The sequence below is a fragment of the Narcine bancroftii genome, chromosome 1 (assembly GCF_036971445.1).
Source record: "Narcine bancroftii isolate sNarBan1 chromosome 1, sNarBan1.hap1, whole genome shotgun sequence".
In the NCBI taxonomy this organism is placed as follows: Eukaryota; Metazoa; Chordata; class Chondrichthyes; order Torpediniformes; family Narcinidae; genus Narcine; species Narcine bancroftii.
This window is the reverse complement of record NC_091469.1, coordinates 213,188,501-213,213,699: the sequence shown is the minus strand read 5'-3', so window position 1 is coordinate 213,213,699 and position 25,199 is coordinate 213,188,501. Positions and strand designations below refer to the sequence as shown.

Sequence of the window (25,199 nt, the reverse complement as noted above, 5' to 3'; positions counted from 1 at the left end):
GAGAGAGAGAGAGAGAGAGAGAGAGAGAACAAACAGCTGGTAGGCTGGGCAGTGTGGGGGGGAGAGTTACGGTGTGAAGTTTACTTAAATTGGCAAAAATACAGATTACAAACAATACAAATCTTTGGTTGAATTGTGCGTTGACAAAAAGGGAGAAGTAAATGAAAACACATCAGATCCTTTGACTCACATTGACCAGCTAGATGTTCCTAGCAATTCATCTTAAGCTTTTGGTGACAAATATATGGCTAAGTGGAAGCATCACATTCCATTTTGCTACTGAAATTCAGTGGTCAATTGGACCAGGTGCTGGGATGAATTTCTGGGCAGATGCTGTTTATTATACTTACTACATTTGTGAAGCATGAGGCACATAATACAGAGGTGGGACAGAGCCCATGATGACAGGATGCTCTGACATTCGACTGCTTCGCTGCTTCTTGCCTTTATGCTTCTCAGTCGGTCTTTTCTCCGCTTTAGCGCCTGCCAATAAACAAAGGAGTCAAGGCTGAGGAAACAAGCACCAATTTACATCCATGTTGAGAACTTTTTAAACAAACCTAATTAATACCAAAGTTTATAATAATTCTTGACCTTTGGGACATCCCAAATATTATAATTTACATGTGTAACATAGAGCATTGACAAAAGGATTTCGGCTGGGAGCACTATCACATCAACCATGATCTTATGGAGCAGATCTGAGGAGTTGAGTGGTCTGTGCCTGCTCCTCATTTGCATACTCATGTTCATACACCTCTCCTAATCTCATGGTCTGATACGTTCAGTTCCTGAGTGTGGTGATACAACCAGAACACTGGCCGTGCTCCCACTAACCCACTTCATGAGGCAACCACTGTACCTGCAGGTGGGCAATCTGGGAGGTTGGCCACACCTGGCCAGCTGTCAATCACCGACCTGTGTATAACCATATAACAATGACAGTACGGAAACAGGCCATCTCGGCCCCTCTAGTCTGCACCGATTTAAGTGATCTCCTCTAGTCCCACTTACCTGCACCCTGCACATAACCTTCCAGTCCCCTCACATTCAACCTTCTCTTAAATGACAATTTGACCCTGCTGTAACCATCTCTTCCAGAAGGTCATTCCACTCAGCCACCACTCTCTGAGTGAAGAAGCTTCCCCTCACATTACTTCTAAACTTTTGACCCCTAACCCTTAATTCATGACCCCTCATTCCAATCTCACCTACACCTAGCCTATTCACATCTACTCTATCAACCGCCACATAATTTTAAATAACGCTATCAAATCCCCCCTCAACCTTCTACGCTCCAATGAATAAAGACCCAGACTACTCAATCTTTCTTTGTACTGCAATCCAGGCAACATTTTAGTAAATCTTCTCTGCACCCTCTCTACCTTATTGATATCCTTAAATAGACTCGAGCCGGCCCCTCCCGGTATTATTCGGACACATGGAGCCAGCAAAGTTATTAAGACTGGGGTGTACAGAGTTTGAGTTGATTAAAGCCTGCCATCAAGAGGTTGATATTGACCCTCAACACCCGGACACACCAGCATACTTCGAGATCTGGAAGCATGAGATTGAGGCGATTATCCAGATACAGACTGAGGTCATCAACATGAACCTGAAGAGACTCATGGTACTTCGCACCAAATTGGGCCCCCGCGCTTTCCAGGCTATTTGAGACTGTATGGATTTTGAATCTGCAAAGGTCACCCTGGAGGGCATGTACCAGCCCCCGACGAATATGCTCTATACCCAGTGGCTGCTCAGCATCAGGATGCAGCAGCCAGGGGAGATGGCAGACGCTTACCTGGGAGCACTGCGAGAACTAGTGTGCCCATGCAGATGCCTGCGTGCGAGGGTTGTGGTCGAGGGTGACTTGACAGAGACTGTTGGAGGAGAATAATGCTTCCCTTACCAGGATCGTGGAGGTGGTCCACTCTCTAGAAGCTGCAGCTCATTACGTAGAGGCCTTTGATGCTCAAATCCCCCAACCTCCAGTCTGGTCAACGCCGACTGCTGCTGTTGCTGAGGGGCCCCACGTGGAAGAGATGATCACCGCCGCTGACACAGTCTGCCGCTGTAAGTACTGTGGGTCCCGATGTGGATCGGACAGGCGCTCCCAAAAGAGCTGCCTGGCGAGGAACTCACATCGCTCCCGATAAGGCAAGAAAGGCCACTTCACAAAGGTTTGCCTCTCCAGACCTACCGGGAGTGCTACGGCCCTCCACAACCAACTGGGGCCCCCCCTGGACGATGCCACGTGCAAGTGCCAGACAGCGCCATTACTCCACCCACCACTTCTGCCCACACTGTCGACATCACTTTCAGCCCAGCCGCCCACCCACATTGCTGCAGTGTGCTCACCGTGGGCACCGCCATCTTTCATTGTCCATCTTCCGCCCACATCAAAGGCTTCACGTCCGCCTGCACCTCCGTTCCCAACCGTTCCAACTCACTCAACTCACCGACCATGCGACATGGTCGACATGCATGTGTACAGAACCATGCACCTGCCACACCCCATGCTCCAAAGGGCACCCGCTGGTCGCTCTTCACCTCAACTGTCGGGAAGCAGTGACTTGGACCCCAAGGTGGTCTAGTGTCCACCACACTTACGAAGGCCATTTCCCATGGACTCGGGCACTCAATGATGGACATTGTTGTGAACAGGAAAGTAACAAAATCCCTGTTTGATAGCTGTAGTACTGAAAACTTTGTGCACCCGAAAATGGCCTGGACATTGAAATTGAAGGTGTACCCCACAAACTTCTCTATCGCCTTTGCTGCTCAGGACCACTCTATCACGACACTCGGGTGCTGTTCAGTGGACTTGACAGTGGGGTAGGGGGGAGGTGAGGGGAAAACATATCAAGGGTTCAGACTCCTGGTCATGCCCATGCTCTGTGCCCCTGTCATCCTCAAGTAATACTGGTCCAATGCTGGTCAAGCTACTTTGTTATGGAAAAGATCTTGGAACTGGCAGCAAAGCAAGTGAAAGAGAAGTAATTTGTAATGCCACCTCCACAGCCTCACCCTTGCCTTCAGTGGCCCACTCCCCCCACTCACCATCCACAGCACCATGCCCAGCGACTGTCCCCAGTCCACCTGAGGGCTCTCCACCCTACGGGGGCCCTCTCTATCCCTGATGCCAGATTGTAAGCCCATAGCTGCCAAGAGCAGATGCTACTGTGCAGCCGACAGGGCCTTTATCAAGGCCAAGGTGAGACAGCTTCTGGTGGAGGTGATCATAGAGCCCAGCACCAGCTCTTGGAGAGCTCAGGACATGGTCATAAAAGGGGGCAGCAAACTGAGGATTGTCATGGACCATAGTCAGACCATCAATGGGTACATCCAGCTGGACACCTACCCACTGCCCCCCATCACTGACATGGTCAATGAGATAGCCCAGTACAGGGTCTTCTCCACGATTGACCTGAAGTTGGCTGACCACCAGCTCCCCATCTATGCCCAGGATAAACCTTGTACTGCCTTTGAGGCAGATGGGTGCCTCTACAAGTTCTGCCAGATTCCTTTTGGTGTCACAAATAGGGTCTCTGTGATCCGGATGGAGATGGACCACATGGTAGTCTGGCACAATCTAAGAGTGATTTTACCGTACCTGGACAATGTCACCATCTGAGGCCATGACCAGCAGGACTATGATGCCAACTTGGAGAGTTTTCCCTGGTGCTGAACCTCACTTACATGGTGTTATCAGTCCTGACCCCGAATGCATGTGCCCCTAATGGAATTGCCCCTCCCTCACACACTCAAGGCCCTCCGCAGGTGCCTAGGGTTCTTCTTACTACTCCCAGTGAGTCCCCTGCTTCTTGGACAAGGTCTGCCCACTGACCCAAGCCATTACCTTTCCCCTCCCCCGAGGTGCAAATGGCTTTTGCCCACATCAGACAGGACATCACCGATGCCACGATCCATGCCGTGGATGAGGACACTACATTCCAGCTGGAGTGCGATGCCTCTGATGTTGTCCTCGTGGCCATCCTCAACCAAGGGGGCAGACCTGGGGCTGCCACATGATGATGTGGGGCTAGACTTGCAATCCCTTCTGTCTCTGTAAATGTTTCAAAGAAGAGTTAAAAAGGCTGAAGTGATTAAAAGAAAATAGAAAGAAAAGCTGTTGGAAGGCCTACAGCACAACTCAGAATGCCACCTAAGAAGGATAAAAGAACTGGAACAAGAAAAGGAAGCTTCCTTGAAGAAGGATCCTGGAGTGGTCTGGATGGTAGGTGCCTGTGGGGATAAGCCTGGAGCTGGGGAGACCTTGGATGTTGCTGTACAAGGTCTTCCCTGATAATGGCCATCTGCCACAGGTGAAGAAGTGACACTGTGCAGGCGCGAGGAGTCCCACAGGCGCAGAGCACAAAAAAATGGAGGCACTTTTGAAAAAGCCCAAGGAGCCTTGGTCACTGGACCAAGAAGAGAAGCAGGAAGAAGAAACATCTAGAACAGAGAGTTTTGACTAAAAAAATAAAAGAGACATATATCTACAATAGAAATGAAGAACTATATGGATACTTTTCAGTAATCTCTGGTGCAATTAACAATGGAAGTTACAAAAATTGTAATGAAGGGTTATACAAAAAAGGTAGAAAAAATGTTGCAAATGGATAAAAAAAGTTGTGGAAGAAAAAATTAAAGGAAATTAATTTGAAATTCAAAATGTTAAAGAACAGATTAAAAAATTCAAGCTGAAGCAGCTGCAACAAAAGATCAATTAGCTCAAAAAATTAACATTTTAGTCGAAGAAATAATATAAAAATTGTTGAGCTTAAAGAAGGCAACTAAGGTCAAGACACAAAGAGGTTTTTGCAATGCTGGATTCCGCAATCTTTAAGAGTAACCAAATTTCAAGGAGACATTGAGATTGAAAGAGTCCAGAGAGTGTTACGGCCAAAACCGCAACCAGATCAAAATGCACGTCCGATACTGATCAAGCTACTTCGTTATGGAGAAGATCCTGGAACTGGCAGCAAAACAAGTGAAAGCGAAGTAATTTATAATGGAAATAAGATCTTATTTTACCCTGATGTAAATTTTGATTTGTTGATAAAAAGAATGCAATGCTGTTAAAAATGCACTATGGAAGAAAGGTTATACTTTGTTTTCAAGTATCCAGCAGTACTGAATATTTTTGTTCCTGAAGGAAAAAATAGATTTTCTTTTCAGAACTCAATGTAGCAAAAGTGTTTGCCTGAGAAAGAGAAATGAGAACTGGGTGATACTTGAAAATAAAGAGGATGCAGAAAGATTTCAGCTGAGGATATAAAATAGAAAAGATGTTTTGAGAAAGAGAGAGAGAGTATTAGGGAGAAGAGATCTTACCCAGTAGATCTATGAAAAACTGAAACTGGTAATTGGTAGAGATTGAATAGATCGGAGGCAATAAAAGATGGTATAATATTTCAAGAGAGATAGTTGGGAGCATGAGTCTGGTCTCTGCAGAGTCATGCGAGCGAGTGTGTTTTTTTTAATCACAACTCCGACAGATCAGGGAAGTAAAGATATATTACCAGCAATGTAACCTTTGGTGAGGGGGGGGGGGGTCCTATCTTTTTCTGTATTTTTTTTTCTTTTTCTCTTCTAATACACCTAAATATAATAATTATATTATGAATTATATTGTTAGTGTTTTTAATGAGAGGAGTGGAGGTGGAAAGCTGGATGATTAGTAGATTATGTGGAAGACTAGATGGCTGATAAATTGAATTTTATTATTATTAATATTAATGGGATACAAAATCAAATAAAGCAGAAAAAAATAGTAGTATATATGAAAAAAATTAAAGTGGACATAACTTTTTTTTTACAAGAAACACATTTATCAGAAAAGGTACATGAAAAATTAAAAAGAGACTGGGTAGGGACTGTAGTAGCATAATCATTTAAATCTAAGGCTAGAGGTACAGCAATATTGATACATTAAAAAATACCAGTCAAAATACTAGTATAGATGTAGCTGGAAGATGTGCCTTGGTAAATTGTCAATCTATTTGGAACAATGGATCCTAATGACTGTATATACAGCAAATGTAGATGATAGTAAATTTATGCAAGATCTTTTTAGGCATTTATCTAATTCTAAGAGGAAAGTTATACTAGGGGTAGATTTTAATCTTGCTTTAGACCCTAAATTAATAGGTCAGGAAATAAAGTGACGAAAAATAAAGTAGCAAAAATGGTAAGAGATTTAATGAAAGATATGGACCTAGTGGATATTTGGAGTCAACGTTATCCAAATGAAAGAGATTATTCCTTTTACTATTTTCGATATAAAACATATTCACAAATACTACTCCATTTCAATATAGAATACAAAAGGTGGAATATTAAGCACAAGTTTTATCAGATCATTCACCTTTAATTTTGTCAATTTTGTTGGAAGAACAACAAAATAGAGGTTATAGATGGAGGTTAAATACAACTTTATTAAAGAAAAAAGAATTTAGTAATTATTTAAGGCAACAGATTTTTAAAAATTAATAATGATTTAATTATAAGTAAGTTTATATTATGGGACTCTATGAAGGCATACTTAAGAGGTCAAATAATAAGTAACACTTCTCAGTAAAGGAAGAATATATGAAAAAAGTAGATCAGTTAAAGAAATAATAAAATTGGAGAAGGAAATTCACGTGCAAAAAGATGAGAAGAGAAAATTGCTGGAGTCAAATAAATTAAAATTTAATTCAATACAGACATAGAGTGGAGAGGGATATAATGAGATTGAAAAAAATATTATGAGTTGGGTGAACGGGCTCATAAAGTATTAGCATGGCAATGAAAAACAGAACAAATCTCTAGAACACTAACTGCAACTAAGAAACCTACAGGTCAGATTACTTATAAAATGATGAAAATAAATGATATTTTTAAAGAATTTTATGCTAAACTTTATAATTCAGAATCTATGAAATATAATAATAAAATACAATATTATTTGAGACAAGTTAAACTGCCTGAAAAGTTAAGGTAGTCTCAATTTTTTTCTGAAATTGAAGTTTATGAGACCCTAATGTCTTTACAGAATAATAAGGCACTGGGTGAAGATGGTTTTCACCAGAATTTTATAAAGATATAAGGAGTTATTGTTGCTTGTATTAATGGAGGATTTAGAGCAAATGAAAAAGGTACATGATTTATCAGAATCATTTAAAACAGTATTAATAACAGTGATTCCAAAGAAAGGGAAAGATTGTTACAACCTTCATATATATCTATATCATTATTGAATACAGATTACAACATTGTATCAAAATTTATAATAGTTTATCTGAATTTTTGCCAAAATTTATAAATATGGGTTTATTAGGAATAGAAGAGTGACAAACAATATTGTTAAATTTTTAAGTTGATAAATAAAGCATAAAATAGAAAGATCCCAGCAGTGATAGTAACATTAGATGCAGCGAAAGCACTTGATAGATTGGAATTGGACTTTTTATTGAAACACTTAATGCTTTTGGGATTCCAAATACTTTTATAAATTGGATAAAGGCATTATATGATCAGCCAAAAGCAAAAGTGATTAAAAATAAACAAATATCAAAACCCTTTTTGTTAGAAAAGTCTTCTAGCCAAGGTTAGCCATTGTCACTTTTTTCATTTGTACTAGCAATAGAGCCATTAGCAGAAATAATTAGAACTGATAAAGAAATTAAAGGTTTTTAAGTAGGTAATAAAAATCATAAAATTAGTTTATTTGCAGATGATGTTATAGTATATCTTCTTTGGCTTGGCTTCGCGGACGAAGATTTATGGAGGGGGTAAAAAGTCCACGTCAGCTGCAGGCTCGTTTGTGGCTGACAAGTCCGATGCGGGACAGGCAGACACGATTGCAGCGGTTGCAAGGGAAAATTGGTTGGTTGGGGTTGGGTGTTGGGTTTTTCCTCCTTTGCCTTTTGTCAGTGAGGTGGGCTCTGCGGTCTTCTTCAAAGGAGGTTGCTGCCCGCCAAACTGTGAGGCGCCAAGATGCACGGTTTGAGGCGTTATCAGCCCACTGGAGGTGGTCAATGTGGCAGGCACCAAGAGATTTCTTTAGGCAGTCCTTGTACCTTTTCTTTGGTGCACCTCTGTCACGGTGGCCAGTGGAGAGCTCGCCATATAACACGATCTTGGGAAGGCGATGGTCCTCCATTCTGGAGACGTGACCCATCCAGCGCAGCTGGATCTTCAGCAGCGTGGACTCGATGCTGTCGACCTCTGCCATCTCGAATACTTCGACGTTAGGGGTGTAAGCGCTCCAATGGATGTTGAGGATGGAGCGGAGACAACGCTGGTGGAAGCGTTCTAGGAGCCGTAGGTGGTGCCGGTAGAGGACCCATGATTCGGAGCCGAACAGGAGTGTGGGTATGACAACGGCTCTGTATACGCTTATCTTTGTGAGGTTTTTCAGTTGGTTGTTTTTCCAGACTCTTTTGTGTAGTCTTCCAAAGGCGCTATTTGCCTTGGCGAGTCTGTTGTCTATCTCATTGTCGATCCTTGCATCTGATGAAATGGTGCAGCCATTTAACAAGACCAGAAATATCATTAAATAAGTTGAATGAGAGATTAAAACAATATGGATTAGTATCAGGTTATAAAATCAATGTTGAGAATGTAAGGTGATGCCAATGGATTATTCTCAGTGTAAAGGATTGACAAAATTTAAATGGAAAATTATGCAATTAAATATTTGGGAATAAAAATTAATAGAAATATTAATTTGTTGAAGTTAAATTATTTACCAGTATAGAAAAAGATAGAAGATCTGAGAAGATGGAAAGATTTGCCAATATCATTAATAGGATGAATTGCATTAAAATTAATATTTTTCTGAAAATAAAATATTTATTTTAATTGTTACCTATTCATGTACCAGAATCATTCTTTCAAAGTTTGAATGAATAATACAAGGATTTATTTGGAAAGGCAAGATGCCAAGAATTGGTTTAGAAAAATTAACATGGAAATTTGATCAGGGATGACTAAGATTACCAAATTTTAAGAATTATTTAAAAGCAGCTCAATTAAGATTTTTGTCCTCCTATTATTAAAGGGGTGAAAAAGTAGCTTGGGTTCAGATTGAAATGAATAAAATTGGTGAATTTATCCCAGACCAAATTCTGTAAAAATGGAATAGTGAGTTGTTCAAAGGAACTAAGGAGACATTAGTTTTAAAACATTTATTCAAAATATGGAATGGAATCCATATTGAAGAATTAAAAATTATCAGTGATCAATTAAAAGATAAATACAATATACATAATAATAGAATTTTTGCATATTATCAATTAAAATCGTATTTAAAAAAGAAATTGGGAACAGATTTGAGGCTTCCAGAATGAAGTCAATTTGAAGATATAACAGATACAAGAAATTTATTACTAATATGTATATAAAATTACAAGAAACCACAAAGAAAAAAGATTTATATAAATCAAAAATGCGATGGGAGAAAGATTTAAATATACAAATTTAAGAGGAAATATGGTCCAATTGTGTCAAGAAAGTGTTACAAATACAATTAATGTTAGATACCAAATGGTTCAGTATAACTTTCTCCATCAATTATATTATACTTCATATAAATTAAATAGACTTAACCTTAATTATTCTAATAAGTGGGAAAGAGGGATTTTTTTTACACATTCAGTCTGGTCTTGTGAAAAAGTGGAAAGGTTTTGGAATGAATGGAGTTTATTATTAGGGCAAATGATGAAGATAAAGATACCAAAGGATCCAAGAATATTTTTTACTTGGGGCTATTTATGAAAAGGATATACCACTGAAATTGGACGAATACCAAGAAAACATTTTAAATATAGCAATAGCAGTTGAAAAGAAATGCATAGCGATAACATGGAAAGTTGATAATGAAGTATTATTAAGTAGGTGGTACAGTGATATGTAAAATTGTAGACCTTTAGTAAAAATTACGTATAGTTTAAGGAATTGAGTTGAAATTTTTTATAGTATTTGGAAACCATATATGGATTTTATGAACGAGTTTCTGTCCAACTCTTCCACCTTATCCACCCTTCTCAATTAGAAATTAATAATAATAATTAATGGACATATATATTATGATGCTATTGTATATGCAGTAGTAGGTGTCTCTTTCTTTTCTTATTTTTGGGAGGGGGGGGTTGGGAAGAAAATTTAAAAGTTCTTTCTTTGTATCACTACATATGATCAAATGATTAATATTGTATTCATTGAATTTTTTTGTCTGTATTGATATAAATTATAAAAAAAATTCCAAACAAAGGGGCCGACCCATGGCCTTTTTCTCCAGGACCTTTCACGGTTCAGGGCTTGGACACTCCACCATTGAAAAGGAGGCCCAGTTGATCATGGAAGTAGTCTACCACTGGTGCCACTACCTGGCAGGCAGGAGGTTCACCAACGTACAGTGGCCTTCATGTTTGGCATCACCCACAAGGGCAAGATCAAGAACGATAAGATCTTGTGCTGGAGATTTGAGCTGGCCACGTACAGCTACAACATCCTGTATAGACCGGGGAAGTTCAATGACTTCTGCAATGCCCTACCCAGACCTGTGCCAGTGTGCAGTCTGAGCAACTGCAGTAGCTGCACAACACCCTTTGCCACTCAGGCATCATGCACATGTACCACTTCATTAAGTCCAGGAACCTCCCCTTCACCATCCAAGAAGTCCAGACCAAGACCGAGCCCTGCAGGTTCTGTGCAGAATGCAAACCACGTTTCTTCCGCCCACCACGGGCTCATGTAGTCAAGGCCACTCGGCCCTTCGAGTGACTCAGCATTGAATTCAAGGGCCCATGCCTTCCACGAATAAGAACATCTATTTCCTCTAGGTCATAGACAAATACTCCCATTTTCTCTTCACCATCCCTTGACCTGACACCTCCACTTATCAAAGTGCTGATGCAAATCTTCACCAAGTTTGGATACCCCACATTCATCCACAGTGACTGGGGATCCAGCTTCATGACTGAGGAGCTGCACCAATACCTGCTAGTGCAAGGCATTACATCTAGTTGCATGACTGGCTACAACCCCAGGGGCAACGGGCAGTTGGAGCATGAAAATAGAGTGATCTGGAAGGCAGTCCTCCTGACCCTGAAGTTGAAAGGCTGATCTGTCAACTACGAGACACTCCACGCCATACGGTCGTTCTTGTGCACGGCTACCATCAGACCCCTCATGAACGTCTTTTGTCCTTCTATAGGAAATTGGTGACTGGTGTCTCCTTGACAACGTGGCTGATGTCTCCGGGACCCACAAGTCTGATTATCTGGTCGAGCAGGTGCTCCTTCTCTGTTGAAACCTGAACTATGTCTATGTCAGCTACCCCACTGGACACAAGGACACCATCTCGACCAGGGACCTGGCACCAGCAGGGGCCCAACCATCTCGACCAGGGACCTGACAACAGCAGGGGCCCAACCTTCCAACCCCAGGCACCCCTGGCCCACCCAACCCTGGGAATTGACCCCCTCCCTCCACCTCTCCAGAGGGCTGCACTCCTTGCGGATCTGCCCCATACCAACATCCCCCCCCCCCCCCAATGGCCAGACAATATCCTGCTCATATCATTGGCCACACCGGACCCAGCCAATCCTCAGGCAGCCCCATCCTGCCAACCACTGACCAGGAGCCAGCCTTGTGACAGTCTCAGAGCCACAGACAGCCACTGGATCGCCTGATCTTGTAAATACTACCCGGTGCCAAGATATTCATTTTAAGAAGGGGGTGAATATGGAGATACAACCAATTCACTGGCCGCACTCCTACCGATCTTCTGCAGGAGGCAACCACTATACCTGCAGGTAGGCAACCTGGGAGGCTGGCCCCACCTGCCGGCTGTCAATCACTGGCCTGTATATAGACTCGAACCGGCCCCTCCTGGGGTCAGTCGGGCACATGGAGCCAGCAAAGATATTAAGACTGGTGTGTGCACAGTTTGAGTTCATTAAAGCCTGTAGTATAGTCTTCTTGTGTTTTGTGTTTGCTTGCTGAACCACAGCGCATCACATTGAAATATTCTCCTCTGACACATGGCCCCCTAATTACTCAGGACCAGATCCAACAACATCTCGTTCCTTCTTGGGCTGAAAGAATTCTGATCAAAGGGGTTCTCAGTAGCACTTCATAACGTCCTAATTTTCTAGCTCTTTTGTCTCACATTATTCCAGTCAAAATTGAGCTAACTGAAATCCTTCAATAAATTTTCCATTGTAACATATCTCTTTAATCTTGCTGGAGACTTGCTCTTCCATTTCTCCCTCATTCTTCTGTGGTCTGTATAATTTCCTCAGAAGTATGAAGGAGATATGGAGCTATAGATTCCTTATTGTTTCTTAACTATTACCAAATAGATTCTTCCTTGTCACCCCAAGGATATTCACACCATCTCTCACATACACTCACCTTCCCCCTTCTATCTAATGCTATAGTTATTCAAAGAATTAATCAGGCCTCGTTGATGACTGTAGAATCTGAAGTAAGCAGAATGTACCATACTTTGTGGCTAATTCCTGCAATCATTTGACCACATTAAATAGCACATCTTTTGGATGATTTATATGTAACACTTTTAATCACAAAATGAGATGAATCTGTGATATTATAAAATGTTACAGAGCAAGATAGTCATCAGAATAGATGCACATCCGGACATTTTACAATACCTTGTAACTTATGAACCTGTCCTTGGTTCGCTGTGTAACATTCCTTGAGCTGTTTCTTAGCTCTGCTCAGGTTGTAACAGGAAGCTGCCAATTGTAAAACAGTTCTTCCCTTAGACTTTGTTGGAGTAGAGAGGCCAGGGAACAGATTAAGTGATGTGATTTTCCAATAAATGCTGTTTTGTCCAGTTATAGAAATTACATGCAGGATTAGCCTGTCACAGCTCAAGTTACCTGCAGATTAAATGGTCTGGATTCAATTGGGAAGATGTCAAGCTGACAAACTCTGAGACTCTTGGAGTTGTTCCTTTGCATTTGAACCAGAAAATGCCATTGGTTTTCCATCAACCAAGGAATCTCAGAACAGACACACAGGCAATTTCAAAGGACAAGAAGACTGGGAAAATTCTATGAATCTATAAAGATGCTCAAACATGGCTCAGGCGACCAAAGCACTCAAGCATTTTGCAGTAATGTTATACAGTGAAAATTCATCCAGCTCTTTCTTTGGCACAACTCCACTTACTCTGCCCTCTGATGCTGCTCACTGGTATAAAGTCTATTGTAATAAGACACTTCCAAAGTATCAGTGAGATTGGACAAGCCAGATGGAATTTTTCAGGACTGACCTGAGAACGGGCGTGCGAGAACCAATGGGAGTGGTGCCTTCGAAGAGGTTAGTGTGTAAAATGAAATGACAAGTTATTTGGAGTTAGAGATTAGCTCATATTGATAGTGTGATAGTACAGATCTATCACCAATGTACATAGTGTATATAGTTACTGTATCTAGACTGTGCTTACAGCGATTGGCTGAGAGCTAAGCCACACCTATTGTTTGGGCCTTAAAGGGTTGTGTCCCTAGCCAGGTCGGATCATTCCGGACTGGTCGGCCACCTGTGAAGAGCTCCGGTCTTTTGCTAATAAAAGCCTTGGTTTGGATCAACAAGTCTTTGGTTCTTTCGACGAGCTCTACAATTTTATTAGCAAAAGGAATTTTTTTTTGAAAGGGATGGAGCGTTTAACTCGGCCAGAAAAACTTGATATCGACCCACAGTCAGCTACAGCCTTCAAAGCCTTTAAGTTCTGGCTGCTGAACTTTGAAAACTTCCTGAGATTCATTCAGGTAGAGGAGGATAACCAGCGTCTAACAGCATTGCTGTCTATGGTGTCCTTGAGAGTCTACGAGAACATCCAGGATGAGACCACTTACACCGCAGCCATAAAGGTACTGAAAGGACTGTATGATCAACCGGTGAACAGAGTTCATGCCCGGCTCATGCTTGCGTCGAGGAAACAACAGCCCGGCGAGTCCAGCAGGGCATATTTACAAGTATTAAAGGCATTGGGCAAGGACTGTAACTGTGTGGACAAAACTGCTGCCGAGATCACTAGCGACCTCGTCCGGGATGCCTATGTGGCCGGGCTCCGATCGAACGAAGTGAGGCTGCGTTTGCTCGAACAAGGGGTAGAAAAACTAGAGGACGTGGCCCGGATTGCAATCACAATGGAGGATGCAGCCTTAAAGTCCACCGAGCTCTCTAGGGACTGGACCCCTCGTTCTGATGTGAGTAAAGTGCCCTTCTACCCTACCCCTGACGGCCTGTCGGCTGCTGCTACCCTGCCCCGTGCGAACCCGAAATGTTATTTCTGCGGGAGGAACAAGCACAGCAGATCCCAGTGCCCAGCAAGAAAAGCCAGGTGCCAGAAGTGCCTTAAAAACGGCCACTTTGCTGCAGTCTGTAGGTCTAAAATGGCCGCCAGCAAACACAGTGCCTCGTGTGAAGCCCAACCGCCACTATCCCATTCAAACTCTTCTTCCCCAGAGCTCTCGTCCAATGAGAGCGAGGGCTCCCCTGCACGGCAACGCCTGACGTCACGGAGACGCCGAACCCGGAAGGGGCAACCCACCGTCGCAACCATGGTGATGGCCTGCCTCTCGCCCGCCGCTGCTGCCGCCGCCACAGTCACCCCCGGGGCCGACGCTACCGCCGCTGCTGCCGCCGCCACAGCCACCCCCGGGGCCGACGCTACCGCCGCTGCTGCCGCCGCCACGGACACCCCCGGGGCCGACGCTACCGCCGCTGCTGCCGCCGCCACGGACACCCCCGGGGCCGACGCTACCGCTGCTGCCGCCGCCGCCACAGACACCCCCGGGGCCGACGCTACCGCCGCTGCTGCCGCCGCCACGGACACCTCCGGGGCCGACGCTACAGCCGCTGCTGTCGCCGCCACGGACACCCCCGGGGCCGACGCTACCGCCGCTGCTGCTGCCGCCACAGACACCCCCGGGGCCGACGCTACCGCCGCCGCAGCCACCCCCGCGGCCAACCAGGTGCTCACCCTAGCGTCCATCGCTGACGACCGCCAGGGCCCGACCACCGATCACGAGCAACTACAAACCCCACTACTTACCATTCACCCGCCACAACAGCACTTCCGGGAGGTTCTCCAACCTGCTCCTCGAGCGTTGACTACGTCATCCCGTTGCGTGACGTCATCCCGTTGCGTGACGTCATCGCGCAAAACTCGCCTGTCAACTGCTTCAATAACATTAAACCAGCAATGCTCTCATCCCCTCACCAGAGCAATGGAACTGATTAAAGTGCATGGACACTACACCAATTGCTTATTTGACTCTGGGTCAACTGACAGTTTTATCCAGCCAGATCTGGCCCTCCATTGGGGACTTGACATTATCCCCACTACCCAGAGGATCTCATTAGCGACGAGGTCGCACTCGACTGGGATAAAGGGGTATTGCATCGCCACGCTGGAAGTACAGGGCGTGACGGTCACCCACTTTAAATTATTCGTCCTTCCCCAATTGTGCGCCCCAGTGTTGCTGGGATTAGACTTCCAGTGTCAGTTCCAAACGGTGTCCCTACACTTTGGGGGACCCCACGCCCCCCTCTCGGTCTGCCATCGCCATCGCCCCACTCCCGAAGCACCCGAGCAACCCGCCCCCGTGCCCCGGGGCCAATCCTGCGGCCTTTCCACACTCCGGATTGCCCCGCCAGCACTCTTCGCAAACCTCACCCCTGGCTGGAAGCCTGTGGCCACCAAAAGTCGGCAATATAGTTACGAAAACAGGCAATTCATTAGGAGTGAGGTGCGTAGATTGCTGGATGAGGGCATCATCGAACCCAGTTCAAGCCCCTGGAGAGCCCAGGTGGTGGTTGTCAAGAATGGGGAAAAACTACGGATGGTGGTCGACTACAGCCAGACCATTAACCGCTTCACACTCCTGGATGCGTACCCCCTGCCACGCATCACGGATGTGGTGAACCAGATCGCCCAGTACCGCATTTTCTCCACTATTGACCTACGTTCGGCCTACCACCAGCTCCCGATCCGCTGCGAGGACCGACCATTCACGGCCTTTGAAGCGAATGGGCGGCTATATCAATTTCTCAGGGTACCATTCGGGGTCACAAATGGTGTCGCGGTCTTCCAGCGGGAAATGGACAGGATGGTGGACCAGAACGGGCTAACCGCTACCTTCCCGTATCTGGACAATATCACCATCTGCGGCCACGACATGCAGGACCATGATGCCAACCTAGACAAATTTCTTCAAACTGCCCGTCAGCTAAACCTGACTTACAATTTGGACAAGTGTGTTTTCCGGACCACACGACTCGCTATTCTAGGTTGTGTGGTGGAAAACGGGATAGTCATGCCAGATCCTGACCGCATGCGTCCCTTAATGGACTTACCCCCCCCACATACCCAGAAAGCTCTCAAACGCTGCCTGGGCCTTTTCTCTTATTACGCACAATGGGTTCCAAACTAGGCCGACAAGGCACGTCCTCTTATCAAGACCACCTCTTTTCCCCTCTCGACCGAAGCCACAGCGGCTTTCGATCGAATCAAATCTGACATCGCTGCTGCGACGCTGCACGCGATCGATGAGTCTGTCCCGTTTCAAGTCGAGAGCGATGCATCCGACTTCGCCCTGGCAGCCACCTTGAACCAGGCCGGTCGGCCTGTAGCCTTCTTCTCCAGAACCCTCCAGGGTCCGGAGAGTAGACACTCCTCGATCGAGAAGGAGGCCCAGGCCATAGTTGAAGCGGTACGTCGTTGGAGACATTACCTCGCTGGGAGGCGCTTTACACTGTTGACTGATCAACGCGCGGTCTCCTTCATGTTCAGCAACACCCAGCGTGGTAAGATAAAAAACGACAAAATCGCCAGATGGAGAATCGAACTCTCCACCTTTAACTATGACATCCTGTACCGGCCTGGTAAGCTCAACGACCCGCCTGACGCGCTCTCCAGGGGGACGTGCGCCAGCATACAGATGGACAGACTACGGAAACTCCATGAGGCGCTCTGTCATCCAGGGGTCACTAGGTTTGCTCACTTTGTCAAGGCGCGCAACTTACCCTACACAATTGAGGAGATCCGCTCCATGACCCGAGCCTGTTCGGTGTGCGCCGAATGCAAGCCCCACTTCTTCCGTCCGGATAACTCCCACGTCATCAAAGCCACCCGCCCCTTCGAGCGTCTTAGCGTAGACTTTAAGGGACCCCTACCGTCGACCAACCGTAATACCTACATCCTTACGGCCATCGACGAATACTCCCGCTTCCCATTCGCTGTGGCCTGCCCAGACACCACTGCCACCTCAGTGATACAGGCCCTTCACAGTATTTTCACCATCTTCGGGTACCCCAATTCCATCCACAGTGATAGGGGGTCCTCATTCATGAGTTCAGAGCTGCAACAGTACCTTCTGGAGTGTGGCATTGCTTCAAGCAGGACCACGAGCTATAACCCACGCGGTAATGGCCAGGTCGAGAGGGAGAATGCCACCATATGGAGAGCGGTTACACTGGCTCTCCGGTCTAAAGGTCTCCCCACCTCTCACTGGCAGGAGGTTCTCACTAGTGCCTTACACTCCATCCGCTCCCTCCTATGTACTGCAACAAATGCCACCCCCCACGAAAGGATGTTCCTTTTCCCGAGGAAATCCGAATCGGGAACCACTGTACCGGCATGGCTCACCGTCCCTGGCCCCGTCCTTTTGCGACGCCACGTCCGGCACTCAAAGAATGACCCCTTGGTCGACCGAGTGACTCTACTCCACGCGAACCCACATTACGCATACGTGGAGTTCCCAGACGGGCGGGAGGACACTGTTTCGGTGCGGGACCTAGCTCAGGACGCGGTAGACCCAGCAAACCCCCCAACTCCTTATGCTCCAGGCCCCGTGCCGCAACAGAAGGACCAACAGCACCCCAATGACTCGGGCCACCCTGCCGACAAAACGACTGGGGAATTGAGCGACGGAGCAGTCGCACCCGATGAGCCCGCTGGTGACACCACTCCAGCGACCCCAATCCCGGCACCACGGCGGTCACGCCGGATGGTCAGACCCCCTGACCGCTACAGTCCTTGACCTACCCCTTTTCATTCTCTCCCTCGTTTTTGTTTTTTTTTTTTTCCCCGGGTCAATTCTCCAAGAAGGGGTGAATGTGATAGTACAGATCTATCACCAATGTACATAGTGTATATAGTTACTGTATCTAGACTGTGCTTACAGCGATTGGCTGAGAGCTAAGCCACACCTATTGTTTGGGCCTTAAAGGGTTGTGTCCCTAGCCAGGTCGGATCATTCCGGACTGGTCGGCCACCTGTGAAGAGCTCCGGTCTTTTGCTAATAAAAGCCTTGGTTTGGATCAACAAGTCTTTGGTTCTTTCGACGAGCTCTACAGATAGTTTTTGGTGGAGAGGAAACAAGCCAATAGAAATAAAAGATGGAAGCTGGTGACTCACGGGGCATTCTTGGACTCAGCTATTCTTGATGTATAACCATGACATGGAACACAATATTTTGAATTTTGACAAAAACACTGGGTGAGATTGTGAGTTAGAGAGAGGATGCAAAGACAATTTAGACAAGTTGAGTGTGTGGGTAAAAACCTGGTTGGATGAAGATGCAGCATCAGTTAAAGCAAGTGGTATGTTGGCCTTGGCAAGAAGGGTTGGGATTAAATGATGTGATTTACAGGGCCTTGGTAATAAGACACCTGGAATATTTATGCAGCTTTGCTCTCCTTACCCAAATAAGGAGATAATTAACATAGAGAGCAACAGAGGTCCACCAGATGGTTTGTCGAAATGCAGGACCTCTGAAGAGCATTGTGTTGACCAGCTTGCATTCAATACAGTTTAGAAGAATGGAAAATCAACTTAGTGGGTGCAAAATCCTGCAGTGTGCAACAGCTGGATAAAAGGAGGATGTTTTCTCTGAATGGGTTGGGGGGGGGAGACAGATAGAATCAATATGGACAGGCTTTTTCCATTGAGAGTGGGGGAGATTCAAACAAGAGGGTACGGATTGAGATTGAAGGGGGAAAAGTATAGGGGAAAATATGAGGGGGAATTTCTTCCCTCAGAGGGAGGTGGGAGGAGCTTCCAGCAAAGTGGTCGATGCGGGCTTGATATTAATATTTAAGGAAAAGTTATATGGATGGGAGAAGTGTGGAAGGTTATGGGCAGGGTGCGAACCAATGGGACTAGATGGGAGAAGATGTCAGGATGGACAAGAAGGGCCAAACTGGCCTGTTTCTGTGCTGTAATTGTTATATGGTTATAGAGGGGAACCCAGGCAGGATGTGAAATAAGACATTGACCGTATGACCAAACTGAAGACAAATGCCTTTCCCTGGAGGACAATGAACCTGTGCAATCCTCTTCCAAAAAAGCTGTGGAGTCCAAGATGCTAAATAATTCAAGTAATAGATTAGAATGCGTATGGGGAGAGTGAGAGATTATGGGATTGAGGTAGAGGATCAGACATGATCATACTGAAAGGCAGAACAGACTCAAAGGGCCGAAAAGCCAATTCTTATTCATATTTTCACAATGTGACCAATTTGGCCAGGAGTAGTATTCCAGACCTCAAGCCTGCTTAACCATTCAATTGATCACGACCGATCTATGCTTGCTTCAACTCCACTTCTGGTCCCTTGACCCTACTTCAGTTATGTTTCCTCAAGCCCACATATGGTCAACCTGCAGGACCCAGGGTGGTGATGGGCCATGTTCAGACTAGGTGACAGTCTTCTGAAATTCCTTTAAAATTAAAATCAAAATTTTGGCCGTACTCAGTAAGTCAAGAAGCATCTTGAGAGAAAGTGTCTTAATAATTTAGATCAATGATTTTTTGTGAGAATTTTCCTTGAGTTTTGATGAAAGATCTTTGATTGGAAAAGTTAGCTCCATTTTTCTCTCTCTGCACATTCTAGTGAAACCTGCTGAGTTTCCTAAGCATTTTTTGTTTTTGATTGGAGATTTCCAGCATCTCTGATAAATGTGCTATTGTAGTATTGATTAAGTTCTGCCCATGGATAGTAGATTTTCTAAAGCATTAAGGAATCTGCCTGAAAGACAAATTAAACGGGGCCGTGGCGAGATGGCGTAGAGACTACGTAACCCCTGTCCTCTCTGGTCAGACTTTTAAGTACCCATTTTTTAGCCCTTTATTTTTAATTTTAAAATTTTAATTTTTAGTTTGATATTTTGGTGAGCCATTATGGCTGCTACTGTAAAAAAAAACGAAGTCTCAGTTACAAAAGAAAATAAAGTTTTGAAGTGCCGAAGAATTGGGGCCTAAACGACTTCAAATAGCCTTGGACTCGATTTCAGCAACCCCCAAGTCTTAACGATCGCCAGTGGGGACAAAAGTTAAGGTAACAGCTACTCACAAGTCTCAAGATGGTGCTAATTCGACCCGTTTTGCGGAGGAATGAGTGTGCTCCTGAGAAGTTGGGCATGAGCCTGGAGGCTTGTTGCAAAGAATAACCCCATTGAAAGAGATAGGAGCGCGGAGAAAGAGGACTGTGATGCTAGTCACGCAGTCTATAGCGACTGTGGACGTGAGTAGCGCTGCTAATTATGGAAGATTCTGTAATTTTATTAAAAAATGGTCTGCAGGGGAGGACAGCGAAGACCCCCTGAGGAAGTCAGGGGATCGTTGTTAGGTGTCCAAACTTGCAGCAAAACGACTAGAATGCTGCCTTTTGATGTACAACTAGAAGAGGACTTTCCTTACTCTGCCATTGCACAGGAAATGGAAGAAGAGCTGGAAGAAAGTGAGTTACAAATTACAGAACTGGATTCTGAATTCCAAATTGTATCTCAGCCTGTTTATATGATGTTTGAAGGTATTGCTTCTTATTTGGATATCATTACTGGTCAATTGAACCAGCTGGTTCAAATGAATACTGATATGAGCTCAGACCTAACTGTGGTTAAGGCAGAAGCTAAAGAAAATTGGGAAAACTAAAAATTTTGAAGCTTCCTTTTCTGAATGTAAACAACAAGTACAATCCAATACAGAAACAATAGTAAAGGTGGAAAAATCAGTTAAAGATTTAGGAGCTCGGGAAAGAGAATTAACAAATAAAAATAGACTATTTGGAAAATCAAAGCAGAAGAAATAATGTGAAAATGGTGGGTTTGCCAGAAGGTATAGAAGGTCAAGATCCTGTCAATTTTTTTTTTTAATTGCATTCCTCAGATGTTAGGGGAAGAGTCTTTTCCTGATGGATCGGTATTGGAAAGAGCACATAGAGCTTTAAGAAGAACACCCCTACCTGGTCAACCCCCAAGAGCTGTGATAGTTCGTTGTTTAAACTGTTTGGATAGAGAGACAATTCTTCGACTTGCAGTTCAAAATGCAAGACAAAGGGAAGCTCCAATGATGGTTCAGAATAGTAGAGTTTTCTCCTACCCTGATTTGAGTCAAGATGTCATTAGACGCCGACGTGAATTTAATCCAGTTAAAGATGTTTTATGGCGTAAAGGTTACAAATTTGTTTTTTATTACCCTGCTCTGTTGAAAGAGTTTTATGGAAACTATCAGTCTCAATTCTTTGAGAGTGAGCATGAAGCAATGGTTTTTGCTAATTCGCTACCAGATGTCAGAGGACAAAGAAGAAGTCTGCCATTATCTCCTAAAAGAAAATCTGATGGTCTTGGAAATGGTAAAAATGGCAGAAGTGGAAAGAATGGGAATGGAAAGAGTTTACCTACTCTTGAAATGAGTTCATCATCTGGACTGGAATCTCAAGGCTGATTTTTTTTGTAATATGTTAATATTTTTGATTGGCTGGCTGGGAAGGAGGGGATTGCATTGATTTCTTTGTTAGTCATCAGTCACTAGTGGGTAATCCACACCGTTTTTCTAGGGAGTTACTACCTTTTGGTAGTTTTTTTTTCTTATTCACGAATATTATTTTTATTTGGAGGGCCTATATATTTTAATTTGGGGGTCCTATATATAAAAAAAAATTTTGTTATTATTAATTTTGTGATCATTTTTGGTATTTAGTAATTGTATTAGATATGTCAAATTTGAAATTTGCTACTTTTAATGTTCAGGGATTAAACAACCCGATCAAGCGTAAGAGAGTTTTGGCATATATCAAAAAGATGAAAATTGATATTACTTTTTTACAGAAGACACATTTGAATGAAAAAGAAAGTATGAAATTGAAGAGGGACTGGGTTGGACATGTTTTTTTTTCTTCATTTAACTCTAAATCTAAGGGAGTAGCAAGTTTGATACATAAAAAAATGACCTTTTGAATTACAATCAATGGAAATGAATGCAAGACATATTCTTAAATTGAATTGTAAAATTTTTAATGAATTTTGGACTTTACTCAACATTTATGCACCAGATGTGGATGATGAAGCATTTATTTCGGATACATTTTTGCTTCTGGGACAAGCTAATGAAAATGTTCTGGTTGGAGGAGATTTTAACTGTGTTCTGGAACCTTTATTAGATAAATTTCCAAAAAATGTTAAAGAATCTAAAATGGCAATTCAAAATCAAGCTTTGATGAAAGATTTTAATTTAGTGGATATTTGGCGATGTCTCAACCCAACAGAGAAGGATTTCTCTTTTTATTCATTTAGACATGAATCTTTTCCTATAATTCTTTTTTTTTTAGTATCGGCACATTTACAAGCAGAATATAAAAGTCGGGTAATTTCAGATCATTCCTTGTTGTATTTTACTTATGAAAGTTCTGAAAAAGTTTGTGCAGCTTCTCGTTGGAGATTCAATAAGATGTTGTTAAGAAAAGCAGAATTTATTGAATTTTTTAAAAAACAAATCAATCTCTTCTTGGAAGAAAATGTTAATTCTGTTCAGAGTAAATTTATATTGTGGGATGCTATGAAAGCTTACTTGAGAGGTCAAATGATTATTTATACCTCTAAGGTTAAAAAGAATTATTTGACCGAGAGCCTTGAATTAGAGAAACAGATTGATGAATTAGAAAAGGAATTTCAGAGAGATGCCACAGAACATCAGAAGATAGAGTTGTCTAGATTGAAATTGAAATACAATACGTTGCAATCTTATCAATTTGAATTTTTGATTAATAGATCTAAACAATGGTATTATGAATGGCGTGAGAAGGCACATAAGGTACTTGCATGGTAGTTAAAGAAAGAACAGGTATCAAGGGTTATAAATGTAGTTAGACAAAATTTGACTATTACTTACAAACCTTGTGAGATTAATGATGAGTTTTATTCATTTTATAAGAAATTATATACTTCTGAGGAAAAACAGGAGAGCGGATCGATTTGACTCCTTTTTATCAATGCTGAAATTACCGGTATTAGAAGAAGATATATGGGAGCTGGAAGCTTCTTTTACTGATTTAGAAATTAAATTAGCTATGTTGGAAATGCCAAATGGAAAATCACCTGGTGATGATGGGTTTTCAGTTGAATTTTATAAAGTATTTTATGATGATTTATCTACAATGTTTGGAGATGTGGTACAACAGATTAATGAACATTATGATTTACCTGAATCATGCTCTCGTGCCTTAATTACTGTAATTCCTAAGAAGGATAGAGACCCATTATAGGTGTCTTCATATAGACCAATTTCTTTGTTAAATGTAGACTATAAAATAATAGCTAAAGTATTAGCGAATTGATTGGCTAAATTTTTACCTAAGTTGATACATGTTGATCAAACAGGTTTTATAAAGAATAGATATGCTTCAGATAATATTCTTAGAGTGATTAGTTTGATTAATAAATATCGACAGTGCCCTGACCATCGATGGTGATATCTCTTGATGCAGAAAAGGCTTTTGATAGAGTTGAGTGGAAATTTTTATTTAAAGTTTTAGAGAAATTTAAGTTTGGTCCTTCTTTTATTGGTTGGATTAAAGCTTTATATAATAAACCAATAGCCAGGATATTGACAAATGGTCAGATCTCGGAACCTTTTAAATTAACTCGTTCAACTCGACAAGGTTCTCCTTTGTCTCCAGTTTTGTTTGCGTTAGTAATTGAACCTTTAGCACAGCTGATACGACAAAATACACAGATACAAGGTATGACAGTTTTAGATGAGGAGTATAAAATTAATCTATTTGCTGATGATGTACTGGTGAGAAGGACTGCCTAAAGAAATCTCTTGGTGCCTGCCACATTGACCACCGCCAGTGGGCCTCAAACCGTGCATCTTGGCGCCTCACAGTTCAGCGGGCAGCAACCTCCTTTGAAGAAGACTGCAGAGCCCACCTCACTGACAAAAGACAAAGGAGGAAAAACCCAACACCCAACCCCAACCCACCAATTTTCCCTTGCAACCGCTGCAACCGTGTCTGCCTGTCCCGCATCGGACTTGTCAGCCACAAACGAGCCTGCAGCTGACGTGGACATTACCCCTCCATAAATCTTCGTCCACGAAGCCAAACCAAAGAAAAAATTGGTGTATTTACCAAATCCAGTTCAGTCACTTTTACACTTGAAGGAGTGTTTAACACAATATGGATCTTTGTCTGGATATAAAGTTAATTGGGAAAAAATTGAAATGTCATCGATAGGTGAAGGAGATTATTCAGTTTATAAGAATATTATTAATTTGAAGTGGACTGATCGAATTAAATATTTGGGTATAAATGTGGATGTTGATTATCAATCTTTATATAAATTAAATTATGTACCGTTAATGAGAGAGTGTGACGGGAAGGTAAGGTCTTTTTAAAGACTCTTACTGGGGACAGAGCTTAGCAGTAGGGAGAGGAGAGGAGAGGAGAGGAGAGGAGAAGGACAGAAATGAAAAGAGTCCGGGGCAGGTAAGGAAACTTTTTTAAAAGTCTCTTACCAGGGTCTGCAGGGAGGAGTCGGCGTCGGAGGCGGCCATTGGTCGAGCCAGCGTACAGGAGAGTGTGACGGGAAGGTAAGGTCTTTTTAAAGACTCTTACTGGGGACAGAGCTTAGCAGTAGGGAGAGGAGAGGAGAGGAGAGGAGAGGAGAGGAGAGGAGAGGAGAGGAGAGGAGAGAGGAGAAGGACAGAAAAGAAAAGAGTCCGGGGCAGGTAAGAAAACTTTTTTTAAAGTCTCTTACCAGGGTCTGCGGGGAGGAGTCGGCGTCGGAGGCGGCCATTGGTCGAGCCAGCGTACAGGAGAGTGTGAAGGGGTTAATTGGTAAAAGGCCATTAAATAAGAGGGACAGCGAGCGGCCCAGCGAGTGAGTGGCC

General features: G+C 43.5%; 1 protein-coding gene across 9 annotated transcripts in view; it reads right to left on the bottom strand.

Moving 5' to 3' along the window:
- akna (AT-hook transcription factor) overlaps positions 1-25,199 on the bottom strand; it is a 153,084-nt gene that overhangs the window by 6,244 nt on the left and 121,641 nt on the right. For all 9 annotated transcript variants that reach the window (XM_069890189.1, XM_069890228.1, XM_069890220.1 and 6 more), the window contains one exon: positions 351-483. In XM_069890189.1, the coding sequence (XP_069746290.1) occupies positions 351-483 (133 nt within the window). The remainder of the gene's footprint in view (positions 1-350; positions 484-25,199) is intronic.